General features: G+C 31.9%; 1 protein-coding gene across 1 annotated transcript in view; it reads right to left on the bottom strand.

The window, feature by feature from the left end:
- Positions 1 to 19616, bottom strand: part of LOC134694946 (myosin-IIIb-like) — a 113511-nt gene that overhangs the window by 78138 nt on the left and 15757 nt on the right. The window contains exons 3-6 of the mRNA XM_063556062.1: positions 18854 to 19018; positions 12702 to 12868; positions 10692 to 10896; positions 10335 to 10411 (exon numbers count right to left, since the gene is read on the bottom strand). Coding sequence (XP_063412132.1) covers positions 10335 to 10411; positions 10692 to 10896; positions 12702 to 12868; positions 18854 to 18992 — 588 coding nt within the window. The 5' untranslated portion in view covers positions 18993 to 19018. The remainder of the gene's footprint in view (positions 1 to 10334; positions 10412 to 10691; positions 10897 to 12701; positions 12869 to 18853; positions 19019 to 19616) is intronic.

Below are 19616 nucleotides of genomic sequence, written 5' to 3'. Positions count from 1 at the left end.
AACATAAAAGAAGTACCCAAAAAGTGAACTAGTACACATTTTTGTTAAGGGGCCTGACAGTGGCGGATCCAGAACTTTCCCTAAGGGGGGGCCCGCTGACTGACCTAAGAGGGGGCCCGCTCCAGTCATGCTTCAATGATTCCCTATATAATCAACCAAATTTTTCCCACGAAAGGGGGGCCCGGGACCCCCAGGGCCCCCCTCTGTATCCGCCTATGGGCCAGCTGAAGCACAACAAATGGTGTGGGATTTCCTTGCTGTGTTGAAGACCTATTGGTGGCCTTTGGCTGTTATCTGCTCTTTTGTCGAACGGGTTGTGGTCTCTTTGACACTTTCCCCATTTGCATTCTCAATTTTATTATCAAACTTAAAATATATACATGTATTACAAATAAACATTGAAACTTACTTACTACATGTATCAAAATGAAAAATTAATGTCTGCTTAAAAATTTAAAAACCTAAGATTCATTTCCACACTATACTTATTCTATTTATAAATGCATTATAGATTATAGGTTAGTAAGTACTTGTCCAGTCACGATAAAAACCTGTCAATATTACAATTATATTATACCTTAATTGTCAATCATATTCCATCCTTTATAAAACTTTTCCATCAAAATTCCATCAGTTTAAAATCCTTATCTTACAAACTCTTTAAATATGCTAATCATATCCTCCTTATGCAAACACTCTTCCAATCCAGTCAAATGAAAACTCCTTAAGACAATTCGATTTTTATTCAAATTACCTGTTAGTGACCAATATGTACTATTAAAGCGATTCCATCTTTGGAAATATTTCACTTATCTCTGGTAAAATTGACATAAGATATTGTTATTCATTCTGAATAATACTATCTAGAGTGTAGTTTACATTATTGCATGTATAAGTATTTCAAAAACTATAAGGCCAAGCAAATAATTTCCTATATTTTCACTAAATTTTGCCAGACATGTCAGAGAGCCTTACAGACTACGTAGTCACGCTCAAGACCTGCGTCATAAAAGAACAGTCCACACAATCTCTTAAAGAAACAAAATGCATTAAGAAAAGTTAAACATCACAACTTCCATAAACTTTTAGACTCTAGTCATCAAACTTTCTATTATAAGTTTCCAAAACTCTCCATTCATATATTGATTTTTCCAATAAGATATGCAAATGAGCTGGGTAGTCAGCTAGGAAGGTCATAAAAATTATATCTGTAAAACAAATTTCATTTATAAAACTTCTTGATAAACTTAAAATTGATTGTACCTCTGATATTATACAATTTGTATCATTAATCATCTTTTAATATTAACACAGAGTTCTACAAGGTTTTCAAAAATATTAACAAAATTTCATCAAAATCTTGAATGCAACCCACTTAAACTTGTACTATGCCCTACATATAAATGTACCATTACTTTAGATTTACTTAAATACTACCTAAACTATTCTGATATAACTTCTAAAATTTAAAAATATGTATAGTTCTTTAGCAGATGAGGTCATAGCTCTGAAAAGTTCCCCCCAAAAAAATGGTTAACACTTGTATGAGACTGGGTGTTGCCTGTTTAATTTACACACCCTTCGGTCAAAAATAAGACTAATGCAATGACTTCATAACTGTACATTAACTACATGACTTACACCTAGACTGTACAAGGTCATGATGTTTAAATGTCTATGACCCTACTTTATATAAATATATAACTAATAGTCAAACATAAAAGTTTAAAAATTATGACTTTTATAGTTAATGCATATCGACTACCCATTATTGAAATTTAAATAACAAAAGGTTTAAAGAGCTATAATATATGAATAATCATTTAATTTTATTACTCCATATTTTATGTACCTAGTTTTATTTGTCAAGGGGGCTTTCCATATATTAGGTCTAAATGGTTTGTACCAGGATCATGATACCCATGATGTCATTAACTAGTCGATGACAGTAGGCTTTAATAGTAATGTACTAATTTTAAGTTTATTTCAATAATAGACAAGAGTACACGACATTGAAATGTCTCTCTTGCTTTACTTATCATGAATGAACTCAGTGGTGGATCTAAAGGTGTGTGTGTGTGTGTGTGTTATAGTCAATGCATTTGAATGGGGACATATGGTTGGAACCCCCATTTTATTCTTGGTTGGTAACCCCCTTTTAAAAATGGATGGTTCCACCACTGAAACTGATGTTGAAAGTCTTTAATATGAAAGTTTCACTACAAGCTGGTATAAAATAAACCTAATAAAATTGAGAATGGAAATGGGGAATGTGTCAAAGAGACAACAACCCGACCAAATGAAAAAAACACAACAGCAGAAGGTCACCAATAGGTCTTCAATGTAGCGAGAAATTCCCGCACCCGGAGGCGTCCTTCAGCTGGCCCCTAAACAAATATATACTAGTTCACTAACATTATCAATGATCCATGTATTTAAGGTCAAGGTCAGAAAAGACAGATAAACTCTACCAGACAGACATGTATTCCTTACAATCATACAAAACATCAAATAGTGGGTCTCATTGAGGTCAAAGCGTGACGCAGGATTGGCGATTTTTTGAAAGCGTGACGCGTTAAAGTCAAATTATTGTGTCGTGAAAACGGGAAATGAGGTCTAGACGGACCAGAGAAATGACAAAAGTATGAGAATTACTTACGTACATAGTGTAAGCGTGAAACGGGAATCTGACAAAACAGTAAGCGGGATCCGGGATCAGAACCCCCCAATGAGAACCCCAAAATATAGTTAGCCTATTGCTAATATAATCTGAGAAAATGACCTAATTATGAAAATCTAACATTGACTATGATTCATAAAAATGAGGTCAAGGTCAGATGAACCCTACCAGACAGACATTAACACTTCACAATCATGCCATACACCAAATATAGTTACCCTATTAATTATGATCTACAAGAAACAGAAAAAACAAGAACATTGACCAAAGAACCATAAAAATAAGGTCAAGGTCAGAATCTCAGATAAACCTTGTCAGACAGACTTCATATTCACCAATGCAATTATTGCATACGTACACCAAATATGTATGACATATTGCTTATAGTATCTGAGCAATATCATTTTTTTCAAAATTTATCATTGCATATATATATCAACACAACTCAATTTTAAAACAACAACAAGAATATATTTCTTTGTCCTTGCAGCTGTTCCCCCTCTTTGCTAACAATGTGTAACATGTACAAATTATTAAAAAAGATCAATAATGTTGAATCATTCATTGAATATGTAAAGAAATGTTTATCTTCCATTGACGACAAGTCATTTTTACTTATTTTACTTTCAACATGTTGTTCCAGTCAACACATTAAAATGTCAAATGCAGATTAAACTATTAATTTTCTTCCAAGGTGGTCATACATTTTGTATAAAGGTTCAATCTGCAAATCCACATTTTTCTATTTTTATTCAATTCTGCCATCTTCTGCATAATTCAAAGATATTAAAAGGTGTAATGATTAAAGAGACCAAATCCTTCGAAAGAGAAAAGATTTTTTTCAAGATTTCAATAAACCACAAAAACTTATAGTTGTAATAGTCCAAATTTCTTTAAAAAATCTGATATTTTAGGGGTAACTTCCTCATTTTAAACAAAGTTTGGTATTCTTTATGACATCATTGTTGTCTTAATTAAATATATCTTATTGCATAATGACATGAATATGTAGTATAGCAGTTATGATAGATAGCTGGATTGATGTGTGAATGTCCAGTAGCAAATATAACATGGATATCAGGGGCTGATCCTGCCATTTTAAAAAGGGGGGTTCCAATTACATGTTCCAATTCAAATGCATTGATCTTCCAAAATAAAGGGGGAGTTCCAACCCCTGGAACCCACCCTCTGGATCCGCGCCTGGATATTAGGTCAAGAAAAAGTTATTCAAATGTGACATACGAAATTTAGGAAGCAGACCTTTTGTTAAACTTATTTCATTGATCGAATAAAACAATGACAACTATTGGCCTCTTTTACTTTGTCAACAATTAGTTTATCACACCCCCATAATTGGCATTGATTATTTAGTCATCATTTAAAACAATAAAAAATTCAAAAATTAAATTTAAATTGCTTTTTAATTTTCTTGAAATAACAATTAATAATACTTATGTAAAACAAACGTTTACAGAAGGAAAAGACAATAATAAGTTCTTACTGTTTATATACATTTGTAAAATCCTTCTTTCTTAAAATGTGAAAAACCAACTTACTGTTAAAAGTATAACTCTACAAATGTGTTATTGAACTAATAAAGATGACTAACTTAAATTTTCCCACCATTTTTCTATATGACAATTATCACCTTCCATTTAAATCATGTAAGTTAAAATATTTATCCTTAATCAACCCAAGAAAATAATTCAATGAATTTGGATACAAAATGCTCAGATAATTTAAATCTGTCTTTTATTCCTCATACAAAAAATACATCTCAATTTAATCTTTGAATCTGTCCTCAGATAAAAATACAAGTTTATTACAGACTTAATATCCTTAATCAACATTGGAAAATCGTCAATAAGTTGGGAAACAAAATACTCAGATATCAAAATCTGTCTTTTATTCCTTGTCAAAAAGTATATCTACCTAAATCTTTAAATTTGTCCTAAGATAAAAAATATACTTACCCTTAATTAACCCTCGAAAACCATTGAATGAATTTGGATACAAAATACTTAGATAATTAAATTCCTTCCTTTATTCCTTGTCAAAAAAAGTACATCCAATTTAAATCATTCAATTTGTCCTAAGATAAAAAATATAGGTTTTAAAGGTTTTAATCTCTAGACAGGTTTTTTAATGTTTTTATTGAAAACTGATTATTTATTCCTGTTCGGATATTTAAAAATAAAATCAATAACAGTTCTTAGTATGTACATAAGGGGCGGCAAGTTATATATTATGATATTGAGAAATTGTTTGAGAAGTTTTCAATCTTTTCTTCTACACCTCCACAAAACTTAAGTGTACGGTGTATCAATGGAATCATGTGTGCCGTTATCCAAGTTAATATATGCGATAGGGGCGTATGCACCATTTTTCAAGGATTAAAGAGAAAGACCTACGTTGAAAATTATGTAACATATAAAATGTGCACTGAATCATATATAATGCCACATGCATGGAGATCCACTGGGAATTTGTTTGGATTATGTTTTTGATAATTCTGAAAGAAATTGCTTTTGAATCTTGAATACTTTTAAAACCTAGATGCATTTTTGTAAAATTTGGAATGTGAAAAGAGGAATGTGTCAAAGAGACAACAACCCAACAGAAGAGCAGAAAAACAGCCAAAGCCCACCAATGGGTCTACAACACATATCTACATTTGTATTAATATCTGAATTAATATCGTCCGATGAACTTTGCATTATTTGAGAATAGACATTAAATAAACAACAATCAATTAATCAATCATGTTTTCCTTTTTTTTGTGATAAATTGATACCCAACACTGATCAACAATATTACTTTCAAATACCTAAATTTCACATGATCTGTATATTTTGTTTACAGAAATTGACGAACTGATTTCTTTCATGCTATATCAAATTCTCTGTAAACGATTCCTTTGATAAATCTTGAACTTTATACTTTTATGGCCAACATCTTTTACCGACCATATATGATAAAAACAAAATCAACATCTTATTACAAACAAATTATTTATTTATATTTTTTGGGATCATGTATTTTATTCTATGAAATAAGTTAAACTAATCATATTTTGATTATCAGTGGCAAAAAAAACATAAAAACATTTAACTCCTATAATTCATTTAAATTAACTTTACCTTTTAATTTTCCTTTGATGTGAACTGTATTATATCCAGTATCAATTCATTTTTTTTTATCAAGTTACTTTTTCTTTTACAATCATACCATTTTATGATAAACTTTCTGAATAAACATAATCTATTTACTGTATTATCTGATTTATGGATTTTGAATTAAAAAAAACAACTATTACGTAAGAAAAGTATATAGGGATTAAGTACAAAACCCTTAATACCTCAATATCTCAATTGACATATTTACGATGTTACCATTATTTGGTTTACAAAAAAATTTATAACCCAATTGTCGCTGGGTATATAATAAACTACAAATTCATTGAACGCGGAAGCCTACATGTACAATCACATAATATAAAGATAGATAGACTTCAACATTTTTTCAAGAGTCTTCATAAGAGGGTTGAGATGGGGTTTACCAGTGGCAGATTATGTAATTTTTATTAGATGGGACTGGCCCACTCCAATCAAATGGTTCAGTGATTCGCTATATAGTCAACCACATTTCCCCCTCAAAACAGTAAGGGTAGACCTGCAATCTCCCTTAAAATCTCCTCTGTTTACAGAATGAAAAATAATAGGCAAGTATGACTGAAAAACGGACCCAAAATATTTAGAATATAGAGAGAATAACAAAAAAAAATATATGTCAAAGTATACAAAATGGGGTGCTAAAATATAAAAAACAAGTGAAACTGCGAGCTACTGCTCACTGATGATACCCCCGCGGCAAGTGGATAATATAAATAATGTAAAAATATGCAAGTGTTCGGTAAACAGGAAGTTGTCTAGTGATGAATCTGAAAACGCATCACACTGTATAGCTGACTTATATAAATCCTGAAACCAAATTTCAGAAATCCTTGTATTGTAGTTCCTGAGAAAAATGCGACGAAAAAATAAATAGTGTAAAAATATGCAAGTGTTCGGTAAACAGGAAGTTGTCGATTGATGAATCTGAAAATGCATCACACGGTATAGCTGACTTAGATAAACCCTGAAACCAAATTTCAGAAATCCTTGTATTGTAGTTCGTGAGAAAAGTGTGACGAAAATTTTCAACTTGGCTATCATGTGTAAAATCATACAAGTGTTCAGTAAACAGGAAGTTGTCAAGTGATCAATTTGAAAACGCATCACACTATATAGCTGACTTAGATAAACCCTGAAACCAAATTTCAGAAATCCTTGTATTGTAGTTCCTGAGAAAAATGCGACGAAAAAATAAATAGTGTAAAAATATGCAAGTGTTCGGTAAACAGGAAGTTGTCAAGTGATGAATCTGAAAACGCATCACACGGTATAGCTGACTTAGATAAACCCTGAAACCAAATTTCAGAAATCCTTGTATTGTAGTTCCTGAGAAAAATGCGACGAAAAATATTCATGGGACGGACTGACTGACGGACTGACGGACGGACGGACTGACAGACAGAGGTAAAACAGTATACCCCCCCTTTTTTAAAGCGGGGGTATAATTTAAAGCAGGGGTATAATAATAGGCAAAGTTTATAAAGAATAGAAAAAATGGCTTAAAATGTTAAGAATACAGATAAGAAGGATCCCTATCCATACCCTGAGCTGATATACTTGACACAAGATTCACTTGTAGACAAATAAAATTAGAAAGTATGTGACAATCCTAAGAAATACAGGAATGCATGCATTTAAAGGAATTTGAAGATTAAGACCTACACTAAGAACTTGCAAGTTCGTCAACACGGAAGCATAATATACAACTGTATATATATACATTTGTATATAAAATCAATAGATTCAAAAATTAATTACATCATTCAGAGTTTTCAGGAAAATCTGGTGGACCACATTTTAATGCTTTCAAAAATACCCAAATTTTGCATATTCTTTTCAAAATTTGTGGTCAGAGCCATGGAACCAACATTTTCGAGAACTCTGTATATTTTGTGCTGGTTTTTTTACAATCATCCTGGCTTGATATATAAATTAAATCAGTAATATAATATTTCAACTTTAGTCAAATTTAACATTTTATGCAACAGCTAGTTTCCTTTATGACATGTACCTCCTCCTTTGTGGTGTACTGTTTAAGATAAGTCCTGGAAACCTTAGGTGCAATTGAATGCAACAGTTACAGTTACATACAGATTTAACTAAAAATCTTATATACTTCAAATGAAAGCAACTCCATGTTATGTCTTGAAGACCTCTGCTAAAAGGTTGAAATTAGGTTTTAAAGGAATTAAAAATACTTAGAATACAGTACATTGATAATTGCTTAAAATGACTGGATTGCAATGAACTCACAGTATTGAATATTTTGAAGTACAAAATGTACTAGCATAAATTTTAAGAAGTAATTCATGTGAAATATGGTCTGAGTCCCTTGATTTGTCGTTGTTCACAAATATAGTCCCTAGTGTTAACAGTGGGTTACTTGCCAATAATTTTTATACCCCTTCCAAATTTATTTCTCCATGTTTAATGCCTCAAATTGTAAGAAGGGGGGTGAAATTACACTGTAAAAAAATTCAGGTCCAGAATTTTACAAGAAAGTAGTGATTTGGTCCAGCTGAAAAAGGTTAAAAATTAGCACTTCGGAAGCTGTCATAAGATTTCAAGACACCCTAAACACAGAATTGTCCATATTTTGAGTTAGAGGCGATGAAGTTTTCTATAATTTTGATGTAATTTGTCCCAAAAGTAGTACAACACACTGTAAAAATTTCATTGAGAAAGCGCAGGTGGGATTTTTTTAATTTTCATTTATGTTCTAAAAGAAATGCACTACGAATTAATTGTGTTCTCGGACCTAACATTATTAGGTTTCAAAGCTTAGTGTTAAATTCCATTACTTATAAAATCACCATATTGATTATGAATTTTACTAATTAAGAATGATTTTTTATTTCTCTATCAAGGATATACAACTAATTTGCTTTAATGCTATATTAAAACCTGAATTATGAGGATATAAATGGGGTTCCTTAATTTCATATAATTGGGATTTTTTTAATTTATGAAAATAGCGCTTACTCTGTAATTGTTTTTTTTTAACTTTTGCATCTAATCTTTTACATCTCATCATACATTGTCATATGTCTATTCATTGTTTTGATGGGTCATTACTGTAAACCAACTTATTTTGACGGATACACTATTTGGTGTTAAGTCTCCTCGAGTTTATATTGCAGCGATCAAATTTCAGAATTTTCAAAGTTACTTAGTTAGTTAAGATCCAAGTTAAACATGTTCCTGATTATTTAAATTCTCGTTATTTTGCTACTTGTGAAAGTTGCGAAAAATAAACCTCCCTTGAAATCGTTGGTTTACATTAATCTCTATACCTTAAAGCCCCATCTGGCCCTTCAATTAACAGTTATAATATATCAATTAAGGTAACATTAACAGGATGCCTTTAAAATATCTGCTGATTCAGTTTTTTTTTTAAATGTGTATTTGTGATTGTCATAATCTCATTAATGAAAGACGTCATCAATATCTGAAGTTCCAAGAACACCTGATATTGTAAGCTGAAGATTAGATCTCCATGAACTATTTCTATTATCAAATGATGTTCAGAGAACTTTTATGCTACTGATTGCCTCAAATCTAAAAGTTGAATCTCATAGACTGTAATACGAATGTCATTTGAAAAATTATAAGGCATAACAAATACACCTGTTTCCTACCATTTACAGAAAAATATGAAGATAGGTAAAAATCATTTCAGTTGTAAAAAACACATTCATTTGTTTATTTACAAAACATTATTGATAATCCTTATTTTTCCCAAACAATCCAACACATTATTCTATCAAATGATACATCATATTGATTTTCCAAACCAATCAATCCATTATTTTGATCAAACAATCACACAAATTATTTTGTCAAATGAAACAACCTATTGTTTTTGCCAAACCCTTCAACCCATTATTTTGCCAACAGATACAATACATTGTTTTTCCAAACAATTCAACCCATTATTTTATAACCATTATTTTGCCAAAAGATTCAACATTATTTTCAGGAAACAAGGGATAGGAGAGATAACCCTTTAAATAAATTATGCATTAGTAATAGTCAGTGTAATTAATTCATTTATAAAAATTCATGTGATCTAGATATGCAATAACCTGTATCATCCTAACACATGGATTTAAAAAATGAAAATGATCATAATACTCATAGTATTATTGAGTTATGTTTCTGAACTTAAATTTGAACCAAGAATATATCCATAGTACATGGATGTCCAACTCACACTATCATTTTCTATATTCAGTGGACTGTGGATTTGAGGTCAAAATTATAATCTGACATTACAATTAGATAGATCATATCATAGGGAACATGTTTACTAAGTTTCAAATTGGTTAGACTTCAGCTTCATCAAAAACTACCTTGACCAAAAACTGAAACCTGAAGAGGGAAAGAGGGACAGAGGGACAAATAGACTGACTAACTAAGGGACGCATAGACTTGAAAACATAATGCCCCTAGGTACAATGAGGTAGGCTGTAATTACTAACCTCTGGTGCCATCCAGTATGGTGTGCCTACTGATGTTTTACGTCTGCCAGCACTATTTTCCAAAATCGCTGAAACACCTTTAAAATAAAACAAAGTCAAAACAACATAAATAAACAACCAAAATCTAAAGTTGTCAGTCTATTCTTTCACAGAAATTAAAGTGGAATTAGCTTAAAATGTAGACCCTTTTATGGTATTTTTCTACATGTATACAGTCAATAAAATTTATTTTCAGCTCCATTTATTCTAATTGCTATATTCATAACTTTTAAACTGACCATAATTAATAATTCATATTTCTAGCTTTTAAATCAACATTTTATAGTATTATTCTACATTTATAACATATAAACTTACCAAAATCAATGATTTTCACTTCCCCACTATCATTTATGAGTATATTATGACCTTTAACATCACGATGTATGATATTCTGTGAGTGGAGGTGTGCCAGCACACTGAGAGTTTCATGTAATATATGGGCTATCAGCATCTCATCAAGTTTCTCCCCACGATGGTGCACCTCTCGTGACAAGTGTGTAACTGATCCTTTACCACAGAGCTGAAAAGCATTTAGTATTCTATGGTGAATAAAGGTGTTTTTTATGGTATCCCTCTAGGTTCTCCCTAGGCAATTAGCATTTAAAGAGGGGGGAAGGATACCAGAGGAAGTCAAACTCATAAATCGAAAATAAACTGACAATGCCATGGCTAAAAATTAAAAAGAAAAAAAGAAAAACAATAGAACACATGACACAACATATAAAAGACTAAGCTTCTTGGCTTTTTTCTCTGTTTATTCTGTTCTATTCATTTATATTAGTCTGACTTGTTGAACAGTTGTCTCATTTGCAATCCTACACTTCTGTTCTAAGACTATTCATTTGCACTGTTGGATAGTGCAATGTCTCATTGGCAATCATATGCCACATCTCTTTATCTTTTTTTGATAGCAATTCATATCTGTAAATTTTTCACATTCTTAATTGGTATATGAATCATATAAGAGATGATCAAATTTACATATTAGACTACCAATCACAATTAATGTTTTAGTTTACCATTTTAAAAATTTTACCCAAAATGCATAAGATTCAGAATTTGCAAACTTTTTAAAGGTCACTTCCATATTTATACTGCTAAACTACTATACTTTTAATTTCTTTATTGAATTTTTATGTAATAATAGGATTTGCATAATATTTAAAGCTAGAATTTACATAATATTCAAAACTCATAGATCTTAGAGAATTATCTTTGTGAAGAACAGTCATTAAAGCATTGTAATTAAGCTAGGAATGTTTACAAATTCTAAGGCATTTCCGCTAGTTATCAAAAAAACAAATTTCAAAATTATACAATTAACCATATTCAAAATTCAATATGGAATTGGATAGAAAGGTTTTCAATTAACTCATACATAATGTAAATACAACTCAATATGTCTGTCCTTAAGAACAAGTCTTGTCTCATGCATATGAATAAAAGGATAGATGTGTTAGTGTATATACTTAGGCTGGCTACGCGGCATGGGTTTTGATTATTGTTGAAGACCTTAAAGTGACCTAAAGTTGTTAACTTCTATGTCAATTGGTCTCAGCTGAATGTTTGTCTCTTTGGTAATTATACCACATCTTCTTATTTTTATTTTCATTTGGTCTTAGGTGGAGAGTTGTCTCATCAGTAATTATACCACATCTTCTTATTTTTATTTTCATTTGGTCTCAGGTGGAGAGTTGTCTCATCAGTAATTATACCACATCTTCTTATTTTTATATTAGTATCATGTTTCTGTGATATGAATATGTACACTGTTTTCTATCAACCGAGTCTGATTTAAAATAATAGTTTTCCATATAATAGTCAGCAGGAAGACATGTCACCTTACCAAAAGACATACGCTGACTGACCCAAAGGGGGCCCCTCTCCAGTCATGCTTCAGTGATTCCCTATATAGTCAACCAAATTTTTTCAATGATAGAAGGGGCCCGGACCCCCCAGGTCCCCCCTGGATCCGCCCATGATAGCAGTGGGTTATAACTCAATAAGACAGCAATACAACATGTATAATGACACTAGATATATACAAAAATCAACCCAAATAAAAGTAGAATTGAAATCAAAATAGAAAGGGACACACTGATGTTCTGGCATTATATGGTTTAGTTTCTGAGAAAATTCTGATTAGGAAATTTTTTTGGAGGAAACTTGGTAAAATTGTGACTGTATTTTGTGTGCACATGATTTGCTGAAGCAAACCAAGAATATAATTTCGATACAAAAATGAAATTTATAGGTGCATTTTCAGGTTACTTAGGACATGTAGGAGGAGTTCATGTCAATACAATTCAAGTTTTACTGTATTACCTCCATCACAATCCAGATCTGATTATCCATCCCAGGTTTTAGGAACAGCCCATAAAACTTAGGCATGTTTGGATGGTCTCCATGTTCACTCAGGATAATAAACTCCTGTTCTATTTCTTCTATCATTTCATGAATGGAGTCCAGGACCTTGACAGCCACCTTCTCTCCTGTAAAATAAATGAACAAAAAATAATGATTTAAGTCCATCAGTCTTTATCTTTATACAAAGTTTATGATCTTTTAATGACAGATCTTTGGTTTCTTCTGATATATCTTGTTTTAATATTGAGTTTTATTTTTGCAAACAAGTTTTGCTTTGTAAGTGTCATCTAAAGTAACCTGCCTAATTTCTCTACATGTCCCAAGTTTGCTGTTTAAACATTTTCGACCATTGGTGCAATATTTTTAATGTTGGATCCACTTTAGTCCTGTCCATCCGCCAAGTGAGGAGGGAAGTGGATCATAACCCTTGCCTAGCGAAAATGCATGGGATTAAGTGATGTCTACCGATTTAAAATTGAACAAAGTCAAGAACTTTTATAAAATGAGTGAATGCAGAGTATATGTGAAAACCATTAAATAAAGTATCCAAGATATGCAAGTTTAAGGTGGTACCCAACACCTTCACTAAAATTATTTTGGCTGTTTAATTTTCTTAAATTTATACTAAGTATTTACTTTGACCCTTTGACAAAACTATAACAATTCCAAAAAATTTGAACCAACCAATTTATCAGAAAAATTACACTGGTTATATAGCAGTTTGACAAACACTAATTTTGATCATTGAGAGGCTTAATATTTCCTTTTAACAACACAACATAATAAAAACCTTAAGCTGATTTAACAGAGTTATCTCCCTGTTGTGTTAGGTACCACCTCAATATCATTTAGGGGCTCTGAATATGCATGTAATATTTGCCACTGGAAAATACAACAATTACCAATCAGCTGATCAGAGTTCAGGATTTCCATCACATATAATGTCAAGTGACTATTAAAATATTTGCACTTAATATTTCCTCTTTAAAAATCAATAAAAAGATGTTTATTTATACTAGAGCTGCAAATTACGAAATCTTATATAAAGTATCCTATAAAATATCTCTACTCTGATAGGCATGCTTGATTAGACATCAAAACAACAATTTCTAATCCAAACTCCACATGGCTACACATCTTCTTTAAATATAATGTAATGATGACATTAAAGGGCCTTGTGATAAAGTTCAATATTCGATAGAAACTTCATTAAAACTTTTTTTCAGCTTACGCTTATAAGTAAAATTCAATATTATTCTTTAATGAGATTTATTTGTGCATAAGAACATGAAAAAAGGGTGAAGAACCATACACATGATTAACACTTAAAGAAGACAATTAAAAAGAATTTAATTCTTCAAAGGTTACAGTAGGTTAATAAGAATTTCAAAGACTGGTGTGGGTCTCATTGGGGTCTAAGCGTGACGCGGGATTGCTGAATTTTTGTAAGCATGACTCTTGAAAGTCAAATTATTGTGTCGTGAAAAGGGGAAATGAGGTCTTGCAGGACTCGGGAAATGACAAAAAAAGATGAGAATTGCTTACGTAGATAGTGTAAGTGGGATCCAGGATCGGAACCCCCCAATGACACCCCCTCTGGTAAAAAAGGAATAATGTTGTCAGAAAGAGATTCTGGTATAAATCTACAAGGCAGCAACCCAATGATACAATTATAAACATTCAAGGGTCAACAAATTTTTCTCTTCATTAAGCTACTTGATTATTCATAAAAATATGCACTGCTCGATCCCTCTTCATTTTTGTGCCTATGAATGAAAAATTAAGTACTCTGGAGAGTCAACACTGTCTCATGCATTGTATATGCAATTATGTCATATTCAACTTTTACCCAGTGGCAATATTTCTATTTTTTATTAACCTGTTAGAAACAATCTAACAATTCTAATAATCATCCTTATAAATTTACGAGTGTATGCGAGTATCAAACAGCCTATTTTTCATCCATGTTTTATTAACAAGGTAATATCAGGTTCATATAGTCCAATATATAAAGAATTATTAAATGAGACTAATTGTAAAGCTATTTGTCCACAGACTAATTTTGTAACCCAAAGACAGTGATTTCCTAAACAAACATTTGGCATATTTGTATAGAATTTTTTATCGATTTCAGAAACCACAAGGTTATTTGTTTACAAGATAAATTTATATACCAAGGTAAACAATCTACTGTTAAAATAGAGAGATGTGGTTTGGTCACCAGTAAAACAACTATTCACCAGAGAGAAAATGGAAAATTAGAAATTACAGGTGACAGTACAGCCTTCAACAATGTATAAAAGTTAACACATATATTTTAGTAATATTAGCTATATGTTATTGTATTAGCTATCAAAGGCGACTGAATGACTAAATATGAACTAAAACAAACAGCAAAACCAATGTTCTGTCCTAAATGAGTGAATGTTTATGCTTTACATGTCTCTGAACTCCTTTTGGTAGGATTGAGATAACTAGAGGCTCTAAAGAGCCTGTGTCGCTCACCTTTGTATATGTGAATATTAAACAAAGGAAGCAGATGAATTCATGACAAAATTGTGTTTTGTTGATGGTGATGTGTTTTTAAATCTTACTTTACTAAACAGTCTTGCTGCTTACAATTATCTCTATCTATAATGAACTTGGCCCAGAAGTATCAGTGGAAATGTTAATTAAAAATTGACTATAAAGGACAATAACTCCTTAGGGGGTCAATCGACCATTTCGGTCATGTTGACTTATTTATAGATCCTACTTTGCTGAACATTATTGCTGTTTACAGTTTATCTTTATCTATAATAATATTCAAGATAATAACCAAAAACAGCAAAATTTCCTTAAAATTTCCAATTCACGGGCAGCAACCCAACAACAGGTTGTCAGATTCATCTGACAATTACAGGGCAGATAGATATTGATCTGATAAGCAATTTCACCCCAAGTCAGATTGCTCTAAATGCTTTGGTTTTTGAGTTATAAGCCAAAAACTGCATTTTACCCCTATGTTCTATTTTTAGCCTTTGTGGCCATCTTGGTTGGTTGACCTGGTCACGCCACACATTTTTTAAACTAGATACCCCAAAGATGATTGTTGCCAAGTTTGGATTAATTTGGCCCAGTAGTTTCAGAGGAGAAGATTTTTGTAAAGATAACTAAGATTTACGAAAAAATGGTTAAAAATTGACTATAAAGGGCAATAACTCCTAAACGGGTCAACTGACCATTTCGGTCATGTTGACTTATTTGTAGATCTTACTTTGTTGAACATTATTGCTGTTTACAGTTTATCTCTATCTATAATAATATTCAAGATAAAAACCAAAAACAGCAAAATTTCCTTAAAATTACCAATTCAGGAGCAGCAACCCAACAACCGATTGACCGATTCATCTGAAAATTTTAGGGCAGATAGATCTTGACCTGATAAACATTTTTATCCCATGTCAGATTTCCTCAAAATGTTTTGGTTTTTGAGTTATAAGCCAAAAACTGCATTTTACCCCTATGTTCTATTTTTAGCTGTGGCGGCCATCTTGGTTGGTTGACCAGGTCACGCCACACATTTTTTAAACTAGATACCCCAAAGATGGTTGTGGCCAAGTTTGGATTAATGTGGCTCAGTAGTTTCAGAAGAGAAGATTTTTGTAAAAGATTACTTTAATTTACGAAAAATGGTTAAAAATTTACTATAAAGGGCAATAACTCCTAAACGGGTCAACTGACCATTATGGTCATGCTGACTTATTTGTAGATCTTACTTTGCTGAACATTATTGCTGTTTACAGTTTATCTCTATCTATAATACTATTCAAGATAATAACCAAAAACAGCAAAATTTCATCAAAATTACCAATTCAGGGGCAGCAACCCAACAACCAATTAACTGATTCATCTGAAAATTTCAGGGCAGATAGATCTTGACCTGATAAACATATTTACCCCCATGTCAGATTTGCTTTAAATGCTTTGGTTTTTGAGTTATAAGCCAAAAACTGCATTTTACCCCTATGTTCTATTTTTAGCTGTGGCGGCCATCTTGGTTGGTTGACCAGGTCATGCCACACATTTTTTAAACTAGATACCCCAATGATGAGTGTGGCCAAGTTTGGTTTGATTTGGCCCAGTAGTTTCAGAGGAGAAGATTTTTGTAAAAGTTAACAACGACGACGGACGCCGGACGACGGACGACGACGGACGCCGGACGCAAAGTGATGGGAAAAGCTCACTTGGCCCTTCGGGCCAGGTGAGCTAAAAAGGGGGACATTTGTATAGATCTATATCGACCAATTTAAAACTTTCAGATAGGCAAAAAGAGTCACAAAGTAGGGTAGGAAACACAATTATTTTTCATTTTGGCCAAACTTGTCATGCCCCATCACCATCCAGTCTCAAAACCATTCATAATCCCTGAGTTAAGAGCCTCATATCATTAATCACCATAATGGTATTTACCATCAAATGTATTTGAAAACTGCATAAAGCTGCATTCATTTTTTCAGACTTCCATTAAGCCTGTCAATGAATTTCCAATCATGCAGGCAGCATAAACAGGTAGACAAATAAAAGGAAAAAATAATTATGTAGCCTTGGAATTAAAGTAAAAGGTATTTATATTTATGCTTAATCAAATTTTAATCTTTTACCATAATACGGGGATAGTGATGGGAGGTTCTTAATTTCTGGATTCTTACATTTTTATAGCCCATTTTCTTTATTATATAAATTTTTGTTCCATTTTTCAATCTCTTTTCTTTATTTTTTTGGTAAATTTGTCTCTTTTCTCAGCATTGCTTGTCCCTTTAATCTGTACTATAAGACTATAATCCTTAATTCAGTAATCTCCATCCAAACATTCAAGCGATTTGGTGACACTCATACCACACCTTCCAAGTTATCTATTATATATAAATATATATATAAACGAGTCTAAATTGAAAACTACGTTCAAACCTATGATTGCATATATATAGATATTCTACTATTTCTTCAATCTTTTTCGACCAATATATCTACCAGAAGTTTTAAAATATCTTTATATCATTTTCTTCTTTTAGAAAGATGTCTTCAAGTAATGAAATACCTTATACCACAAAGTATCATGTTTCAAGATTTACCTTTTAATATTTAAGCTATATTGGTATATTATATTACTATATTATTCTTAAAAAAGGTGATGTTCTTGGGATTCAATTCTAAAACCACAAAAATAACATTTTATTCTTATACCAAATTGAAAGAATCATGTTTTAAGATCATTTTTATATAAGTATATGCTATATTAATATATTTTATTACTATATTAGTCTCTGAAAAGGCAATGTTCTTAAAAAGTCAGGAATATGTATAATATTTCAATTAAAACAGAGCTAGATATATCCACACTAATTGCATAGCTATAGGGAATAACCTTGTACACTTGAGTAACTGCTTATTTTCTGCATTACAAGAAATCTAATAAAAAAGTAGAAGATACATTGAAAACAAGAGGAAAGTAAAATGGACAAAGCAATAGCATAAAACTAAATAGACAAAAGGCAACATCCAAAAAACATGCACTACATATAAACTGAAGACTGACAAACACTAGCCCACTAATTAAAGGAGATGATCCCAGCTGATTGATGGCTTTAACTCCAGTGTTAATTTATACACATTCTCAAACTTGCTACATGTATAAGTCAGTTTGGTATGGTCAAGACCTTCACAAGGTTGAGTTAACATGTGTTTAAAAGAGTTATCTCTCCATAACCAATTATTGGAGTCCATCTTTGGTTTATTTATTAAGTTTTACCATGGATTATTCCCTGGATTTTATTGTAACCATACATGAACATGCATTTTATGAAACAGAACTTAGTTAATGTTAACAGTAGTTTTTCATTTATGCCAAAGTAAAGCATAAAATGGTGGAGGACCCAGGAAAACTGTCATGTAAAAGTAAAGGTGAATAATAAACCAGTAAGAATGATACCTGTGACTTTGTGTTTGGCTGTGTAAACATCTCCATATTTCCCCTCTCCCATGAGTTCCTCTAACTGAAGATAAAGCATAAAATGGTGGAGGACCCAGTCAAACTCTCATCTATAAATAACAGTTAATAAGAATGATACCTGTAACTTTGTGTTTGGCTGTGTAAACATCTCCATATGTCCCCTCTCCTATGAGGTCCTCTAGCTCCCATGTGTCTGTAGGGTCTGGAAGCTCGGTGAATTTAATCACCCGTGAGTAAGTGTTATATAACTGAAGCATACCTTCAGATTTCTTAAGGTTTTTATCTGTAAAATAAAAACGTTTTAAGATTACTACCAATCATAAAAGAGTAAAAAAAACAGCAATCCAAAAAAATAACACTTTTTATGTTGTGATATTACATTCAGGTCAGGGTGGAGGTTAGCTCCTGTTCATTGGATATGTTTGCACCTATCCTAAGTCAGGAACCTGTTGTCAGTGGTTGTTGTTTGTTTATGTGGTTCATTAGTGTTTCTCATTTCTTCATTTCTTGTCTTTCATATAAATAAGACAGTTGGTTTTCCAGTTTGAATGATGGTTTTCCAATAGTCATTTTTGATGCCCTTTATCAGGTTTATAGCTTACTGTTCAGTGTGAGCCAATGCTCTTGGGGAAGGCTGTTGTGACATGGAAGGAGAGTTCTCATTGACACTCATACAACATCTTTTTATAAGCATCACATCATTAGATATTTTCTATTGGCATAAACTAAATTGTTACAGTTATTGCCTTAAAATGCCACCATGTTCAAGGGCAATTATTCATATTTCACTAACCAAATACTAATTTGTGATACTGAGCACTTAGTCTTAACTTGTATCTTGTGCAATGTTATGAATTGTATCAAAAGCAAATTACAAGTAT

Source organism: Mytilus trossulus, chromosome 13, assembly GCF_036588685.1.
Source record: "Mytilus trossulus isolate FHL-02 chromosome 13, PNRI_Mtr1.1.1.hap1, whole genome shotgun sequence".
NCBI classification, from domain to species: Eukaryota; Metazoa; Mollusca; class Bivalvia; order Mytilida; family Mytilidae; genus Mytilus; species Mytilus trossulus.
This window is presented reverse-complemented; position numbering and strand designations above follow the sequence as displayed.